Source organism: Erigeron canadensis, chromosome 9 (genome assembly GCF_010389155.1).
Source record: "Erigeron canadensis isolate Cc75 chromosome 9, C_canadensis_v1, whole genome shotgun sequence".
Classification (NCBI taxonomy): domain Eukaryota; kingdom Viridiplantae; phylum Streptophyta; class Magnoliopsida; order Asterales; family Asteraceae; genus Erigeron; species Erigeron canadensis.
The window spans coordinates 4,620,556-4,629,429 of record NC_057769.1 but is presented as its reverse complement, the minus strand read 5'-3'; the positions used below and the strand labels follow the sequence as shown (position 1 = coordinate 4,629,429).

At 29.8% G+C, this 8,874-nt stretch overlaps 1 protein-coding gene across 1 annotated transcript; it reads left to right on the top strand.

The window, feature by feature from the left end:
• The first annotated feature begins 2,183 nt into the window (after positions 1-2,183).
• LOC122582482 (EPIDERMAL PATTERNING FACTOR-like protein 6) lies at positions 2,184-6,132 on the top strand. Its single transcript, XM_043754877.1, has 3 exons — positions 2,184-2,907; positions 2,997-3,052; positions 5,658-6,132. Exons 1-3 carry the CDS (start codon positions 2,811-2,813, stop codon positions 5,889-5,891), a joined length of 387 nt encoding a protein of 128 aa, XP_043610812.1. The 5' UTR covers positions 2,184-2,810; the 3' UTR covers positions 5,892-6,132.
• Positions 6,133-8,874: the final 2,742 nt, after the last annotated feature.

Below are 8,874 nucleotides of genomic sequence, written 5' to 3'. Positions count from 1 at the left end.
GCAATGTAGTTATTTTAAGGATTGATAAATTTAATTATGTTATAAATTATTTCATTAAGGGAATTATAAGCATATTAGATAGAAATGTTTAAATGAATAAATATAACATAAAAATATTTTTGGTATATCAATTTATCTTTATAACATGGTAAAACATCAATAGGGATATTTCACCATGTTACACCTAATGAACAGTAGTGAAAAACTGAAAATGAATTTCGATTGATTGTTTGAGATCAACTTTAGAGGATGTTGGATTAAATTAAATTAATAGCTTATAGAGTAAATTACACTTTTCGTCCTTAAAGTTGACACGTTTTTCACTTTTGATCCCTAAACTTTAAAAATTACAATTTTGACCCTAAAGTTGGCCAATTTTTTCAATAATCGTCCTTCGGCCTTACAGCGTTAAAAAGGGCCGTTAACGTACGCACGTGCTAGACACGTGAGGGCACTAATGTCATTTCACCATACACCGAGAGACGAAAAGTGAAAAAATAGCTACCTGAGGGACGAAAAGTGAAAAAATAGCTACTTGAGGGATGAAAAATGAAAATCATACAAATAAATTTATTCTTCCATTCTTTCTTTTCCGATGAAATTTTCCGACTAGACATTTATTTCCGCTTACCCTCACGCCTCTCCAATCACCACCACCTAATAACCACCAACAATTCTCGCCGCTACCGGCCACCGCCGTCTGTAACCAATACCAGCCACCGCCGTCTATAACCACCACGAGCCACTGCCACCCACCGCCACCTCTGGCCACCGCCGCCTATAATTACCACCAGCCACCGCCACTACAATCAACACCAGCCACCACCGCCTACAATCACCACCAGTCACCGCTGCCTACAATTACCACCAAACACAGCCGTCTACAGTCACCTCCAACCACCATCGTCTACATTCACCACCAACCAACCGTCGTCGAATCACCACCAAGCAACCGCCGCCACCTAGAATTACCACCATCCACCGTCCCCCTTTCAATTAAAATCAAAATTTAGAAAAGAAAAAAAAAAGATGACTGACATGTTTGAACTATAATTTGTTTAATTGGTTGTGTTTTGAATGTCATGAATTTGAGTAAATGATTTTGTTTGTGGTTTAGATTTGGATTCAAAGTCTAGTTTTTATTAGGTATCATCAGAAAATAAATGTCTAGCCGGAAAATTCCATCGGTAAAAATGATCGGAAAAGAAAGAATGGAAGAATAAATTTATTTGTATGATTTTCATTTTCCGTCCCTCAAGTAGCAATTTTTTTACTTTTCGTCCCTCAAGTAGCTATTGTTTCACTTTTCGTCCCTCGTGTAAGGTGAAATTACATTAGTGCCCTCACGTGTCTAGCATGTGTGTACGTTAACGGGCATTTTTTAACGCCGTAAGGCCAGAGGACGATTATTGAAAAAATTGCCAACTTTAGGGTCAAAATTATAATTTTTAAAGTTTAGGGATCAAAAGTGAAAAACATGCCAAATTCAGGGACGAAAAGTGTAATTTACTCTAGATTATATATACAATCGTTTTGGATCCGGACTATCATGTACGTTATACTGATTAATTAGTTATGTTGGATTCAAACTCAAATCCGACATTAGTAAATGAATCAAACAAATGTCAATGTGAAAACTAAAAAGTTTCATATTAATTTCTACTTAGATCATTCGTAACCGTTCACCCTTTCACCTGCACTTTCTTCTGCCACATCAGCATCATCTTCTCATTTCTTTCACCTTTTACTTTTTTCTTTAACCATTCACCTATCATTTGGTCTCCGTTTTTATTTAATTAAAAATACAATACATTTAATCAATATGTAAGAATGGACCCCACATTTTGTCTTTTTTAAATAAGTGATCATAATCACCTTCCTTCTTTCACCTTTACTCATCACTTAGACCCCTTAACCATTCTCCCTTTTCACCTTTACCTTTTTATATATCTTTTTCACTTACCTTTATAAATGGTCTAATGGATATACATCAACCTCACAAATACGTCATAATATATATTGTTAAAAAAAAAAAAAAAGAAGCCTAATAAATAAATGTTAGGGGATGCCAAAAAATGTGTGTCCTATAAAATGTTGCATGTATGGACCATAGACAGCAATAGTAGTAGTGTTTGGTAGTAGTCTGTTTCTCCAAGGTCCAACTCCAACAATTGATGAACCACTATATGTCTATTTCTTGAGAGAGAGAGAAAAAACATATATATACTTATAATTAACAAAGAGTTGGTAAAGTAGCTACTAGCTAGCTATGCAAAAGTGGTCAAATGTCAAACAAAGATAATGTGTGAGTGTGAGTACTCATATAATAAGTTATAAATAAAAATAGAGGGAAAAAAGAAAAAGATAATGCATGTGTTATAGTTTCTGGGATTGGGAATTGTTTAAAGACAGTGGCCATAATCTGCATACAGAATCTCACCTCCAAATATAGCAACACAGAGGATACCATTTGCTTCTTAACTTAACCCTTCATTTTCTCTCTTAAAAACTCTCACTTTCACACACTACTACTACTACTACTATAGCTACCTCTCTCTCCCAACACCCTTTTTCTGATCTCCATAATTTTTACAAACTTCTACTCCTTGTAAAGAGTGTGATATAATAATAATAATAATAAGGAAAGTGCAAAACACAATTAGTGGGTCTGGTTCTCTTTGGCTAGCTCCAAAAGTGTATTGCATGTGTCACTAAATCTCTAAGTCATAAATATTGAAAAATCTTTTTGGTGGGTTAATTATATATATGTGATATATATAATATTATATACATACATACATTCAAAACTCATGTCTACTCTCAAAAAACCTTTATCAACAATATTATTAGTTTTGTTCTTGTTCTTGATATCCATATGTATTCTCAACAACAACCACCCTTCTTTAGGTATGTTTTTATTTATATTTTTTTTAAATCATTCTCTTAATTATATTTAATGTGATCAACTGATGGTAATTAATTTCTTCCTTTTACAGTTTACAAGTCTGGATTAGCTTCCAAGCACCAAGATACAGTTGATCTCTACTTCCAGGTGTGTATGGATATATTATATATATTAGTAACTTTTTTTTCATTTAAAAAATTATTTTTATCTTCAATCTGATAAAAATTTTATACCTTACTTCTTGTTTCATGAAATTAATCCCATAAAAATAAAAAGTTACACTAAAACCTCTATTTTGTACATTTGTTTTCTTTTTTAATTCATGATGATTAATTAAGGTAACTCCTCCACTTCTTCTTATGTACGTACATATCATAATTACATTATACACAAAATTAGTTTTGTTTAACATATTTTGTGTAACATAGATATGACATTTAATTTTGCAAACGAATAATGTACTCGTAATATTTAGAGATAGAGTATAAAAAAATTTGTTTAATTAAAGAATCAAAAATAAATATTAAGTTTATTTTGTACATATGGAAATGAACTTTTTGCTATTTTCTAGCCAATGATATGCTATTGCTGATATTTGGACATTATCCTTTCATATGTTTTAATCTTTTAGTTATTAACCAATAATTTTAAGGGGAAAAAACGAAAAGAAAAGTCATGTCTCAAAAAGTGTAACAACAATCTGGAAACACATGTGTCTTTTAAAAAATCAAAACAAATGAAAATATATATTCTGTTTTAATTTTGAATATTTTTCTTGCTGTTGAACATTAAAAAGTTTGATCATTCTTTAAATATGTAACGTTATCAAAGTTAGTGTTTTTGGTCTCAATTTCACATAGTTAAAGAAATAACCGACATAAAACAATTATTAATAAAACATATACATGTCAATATGTTATACCCATTTTTTTTTTTTTTTTTTGAATAACTTAATTGGTTAATTAATAGAAGACAAGAGAGGAAAGTCGTGGGTCAGGTGTTGGAGTACAATAATCTGTGCCACTATGCAAAATTAGGGTAAGACCAGGTAGGTTTCAATTATAGTTTAATAAAAGTACACATCAAAATTAACACCTTCTATAATAATTACTGTTTTTTTTTTTTTTTCCTTTTAAAGTAACAGAGTCTTATTTTAATAAAATCTAATTAGTTCATATTCTTTCCGGATAGAGTGATATATACTACGAGTATATTTTTATCTATTAATTCGTTAACAATTTGTACTATGCTTATTAAACTATTATTACAAGTTTATCCATTTATGTTGTTAGGATAGGAAGATATAATGTATTAGAACTTTCACATCTTTCTATTGTAAGTTCCAGCTATCACTGGGACGTACACTTGAGTAAGTTATGCTATGTACCGTGTACGGATAGATAAATAATAGAATTGTACTACTAATCATTTTCTTCAAATAACTCTTTATTATAAGATTAGTCCTTTTATTAGAAGTTGTTACTCCTTAAAATGTACTTAAAAGATAACCTAAAGATATGCTAGTAAAAAAAATGACACATAACAAAATCAGAATTAAAAATTAAAAAAATGAAAATGTATAATTTATGTGTCAAAGATTGAATGGATGAAGTATATTATTAGGCCAATTTTAGGCTTATCTAACATTACTCAAGTCAAAAAATAATCTTTAGCACATTTTATAATTATTCGGAATATTGTAAATATTGCAAGCAATTTGTATCGAATATATTAATTACTATAGTACTATAACTATTATTATATTATTACATTACTATTACTATTACATTATAGTATTACTATTACTACTACTATTAATGAACATTAACGAGACACATTAAGTAAGGTACTTTGTTTTTTAGCCTAAGAAAGTACATATATATCCATAGCGCATCGTATCTTTTTTTAAGGCCTTTACTCCATACTCAGCTTACCGAAGGAGACGGTCTTCTTTACTACTTTTGACACTTAAATAGTTACTCGTATAACATGTTAATAACTAAATACTACAATTCATTATTTTGTAAATTGGATCGGTCAGTTTTTTACAAATTTATTTAATTGCTATATATATAATCAAACATTAATAATAATACCACACAAAAACATTTGAACTTAATAATAAGGGTATAGTTGGCATTTACCTAAAAGTGTAACATAACATATAAGGTTGTAAATATTATAATTGATAAACATAGCTTTTAGATTATGACTAATTTGTTATTCATTCATATATTTGTTCAAATGTTTATAATTCTATACATTATTATACATAATTACAAACTACATCAGAGGCGGAGCCAGGATTTCACGTTGAAGGTGGATCAACCGTATTTCTTTCCCGATCGTTGTATACAATATAATGTAAAAGACATAACAATTTAATAAAATGTTAGGATAATAGAATTATAAATATCATTTTCCATTATTTATTATGTGAATATTTGCTTATCTATATGGTAATATGGAGAGGCGTAAGTTAGCAAATGAAACGTTCACATTAGCCACTGACCAGATATACATATGACCCCAACAATTAGTCATTTCCAAAGGGCCCATTCCCGTGTAAATCGGGGTCATGTTCGCAAATAAGTTAGGTTCCCGTGAACCCCGCCATGTACCCTTTTAGTAGAGGCGCATGTTAGCATACATCGTTATATTTAAATATGATGTAATGTACGACTCATAAAGCACAATGTACATATCTCCTAAACTCTAATGAATTTTCTTTTTCGTACCTTGCTAAATCCAGGATTCTGCCAGCAGCAAAAAAGTGACTACGTTGCCTAGGACCACTACTAACACCTTTTTGAGGAGGAGAATAAGTGGTCCGGGGTCATCGCCACCACGATGCAGCTGGAAATGTGGGCGATGCACCCCGTGCAAACCGGTCCATGTGCCGGTGCCACCTGGGACACCGGTCACCGCCGAGTATTACCCTGAAGCATGGAGGTGCAAATGTGGAAATAGATTGTACATGCCATGATATATGATGCATGGATTTTTATTTGGTACTTATTAGTTTAGAACTTTGTGCTATTAAGTACAAGGGGGTATTATGTCATTAATCAATTTAGTAGGACTGATACCACAAAAAAGGTTTGAAAATATATAGTTCGTAGAAGCTTAAATTAATGTTTTGCAATTTATGGACCTCATTTGATTAGCATTTTAAGTTTTGGTGTGATAATTAATCTCATTATATCAAAGATTTTTTTTTCTTCATATGTACGTATCTATCTTTGCTTGTAAGTTGCGACTATTCATCAAATTGTATACAACAAATATAAAAGTTATTCAAATACTCTTTGACCGTGAGTTTTAGTCTTGTGCGTTGAATGTAAGATTGAAAGAAATAAATGAAAACAAAGCGTAACTTCGTAAGTATTGATATACAGGCCGAATAGATCGATAGGTATGTAAGCCAAAAAGTTAAAATCGAATCAGGTTCTTACCAAATTTGATATACCGGCCAAATAGATCGATAACGCATTCGGTTTTTATTGAGGTAGTCGAGAGAAAAGTACGGGAAGGCTAGGGATGCCGTTTAATTGGGTAAAGCACTCCTTGTTTTTCTAATTTTGTTTTTCAAGAAAACATGAAAAATAGAAACAAAGCGTTCAAATCATAATTTTCAAAAATCAAAAACCAATGTTTTTTTCTTTTCTATGGGAAACTAGAAAACACTTTTTTTATATATTGTTTTACACTTTTCATTTTTCAATTTTTGAAATTTGAAAACTTCAAATTGTTTTAACTCTCCTACGCCCTATCCATGCCCTCCGTCACCCTTCGTTGCCGCCCCCGTCACCCCCGCCTCCATTTCACTCCAACCTCTCACTTAACCAAGTATATTAGAACATGTTCTTTAATTTGAAAAATGAAAATATCATTTTTAGTTTTGAATGCGTTTTCAAAATTTTAATTTGTTTTTTAAAGATGGAAAACTCCTTCAATATTTTAAAAATTAGAAATGGAAACTAGAAAACATATTATACAAATAAATGCGACCCTAATAATTCGTTTTATGAGTTTCCCTCCGGACATATGTCATATGTGTTTCGAGTATACAATAAGGCTTAAGTGGCTATGATGTTATTAGACATGTAAGTTAGATGACAAATCAATCGCACATTAATATTATAATCTCTAAATATATATAAAAGAGAAATCTTAATTTCAAAATAAAGAAGTTTAGACCATTAGATGAGCTCAACTTTTAATTAGAACCATTAGATTAATATGCTGATATCATATACTTTATATAACTTTTTTAATTTTAATTTTAATATAATAAATTTAAATATAATCATTAAGTATAGAAAGTAATTTCCTACATTTTATAATTATAGAAAGTGAATAGTTTAATAATATTATTATGAAAAATAATTCTTAAACTTTATATTATTTCTAAAAATCACCTTTTTAGTTTTATTTTTAATTTTTTTAAATCAAATTATGAATTTATATATGTTTTATCATATAACGTAATAAATATTAATAAAAATAATAAGTATAACTTTATATCGTTAATATCTTATGATATTTAAAATAAAAGATTTTTTTGATTTGTATATGGTGTCTAGAAAAATCAAAAAATATAAAAATGACATTATCACTGTTTTTCAATATATTTTATTTAATTTTGTTAAAAGAATAAAAATGTTACAAATGTAATATGAATATTAGGTATGTGATTAATTATTTATTAGAATCTCTATTCTTTTTTTTTTTATCTACATCATGCAGTTCTTTTTTTACATATATTTTAACTTATTTAATTATATATATATACAAATATACCATTATTGTTTTTTAATATTTCTTATTTACAATTTGTCAATATAAAAACATTAGTATTATATTAGTTATATATGTTTATCCGCATATTACAGGGGATATAATTTAGTGTATCAAATACCAAAAACAAAAACTACATGCTTATTTTATATAATATATTTTTTTAAAAATGGTTGTTGATAGAGGGTGTTTGTAATTGCATTTTGAGTTGATTATCGAATTTTTACGTTTACATGACGCAAATAATGAAAAAATGTGTTTCGCAAAATAAATGATTATCTGCATTTTATTAGAGACAAAATACAATTTTGAAAAAGCATTATTTTTCCAAAACATAATTTTTAAATGCATAATCTATTTTATAAACGTAAACACAAATACCCTTAAGCCCGATGAGCCTAGCCAAATATGGTATTGTATCTTTTGCTTATTTATTCCTCATATTATTGGCTTATGTCTTCGTGGTCATCGATCCTAATTTATTAGTACCGGAGCCGAGAATCGGAAAGATTAAACCACACGATCGGGAAATTCTAGTATATAAAAACAATATAATTTTATTTTATGGGGTTTCAAATACACTTTCTATCCAACAGTGGTAAAATTACGAGTCATGTTCAAAAAATAAAAATTTTATAAGTCACACAAATGATCAAACCTCATGCCGGTATGCCACTTCGATTCCACAATCGATAAGGTCTATTTAAAGCGTCTTCTTCAAGTAAATTACTAAGCTAATTACGTCCTAATAAACTCTTGTAATGAACACATCAAAATGATAACTACATATACTAGTAGTAGTATATATACTTTACATAAGGGAATCAAATCAAACGTAGGAACAACATATATATAGGAGTATAGGACTACTATAGGAGTAATTAATGTCCCTTTGCCGTACCTAATGTTTTTCTACGGTGGATATTTTGTGTCAAGTAAACATCAAGATCCTTTTTTCTTTATCACCATACACACGTGGGCTCATCCTCTTTCACCTACCCATTTTCAAACCGGGCCCCTGTTTCTTTGATCCATTAATTCAAATATATTTACGTCGCCATCGCCCAATTGCACCATTCGTGTCACCTTCTGTTTTTGGAACTAGTTACGGGTCGGGTTGTTACACTTATAATAAGTATGTATGTATATCAACGAGTAATGGTATGTCT

What these genes read in the sequence shown, in the direction of transcription:
- LOC122582482 (XM_043754877.1), top strand. Translation starts at nt 2,811, where the DNA reads ATGTCTACTCTCAAAAAACCTTTATCAACAATATTATTAGTTTTGTTC. An exon ending in CAACAACCACCCTTCTTTAG is followed by an intron (nt 2,908 to 2,996) that starts GTATGTTTTTAT and finishes TTCCTTTTACAG; the next exon opens with TTTACAAGTCTGGATTAGCT. An exon ending in CAGTTGATCTCTACTTCCAG is followed by an intron (nt 3,053 to 5,657) that starts GTGTGTATGGAT and finishes TGCTAAATCCAG; the next exon opens with GATTCTGCCAGCAGCAAAAA.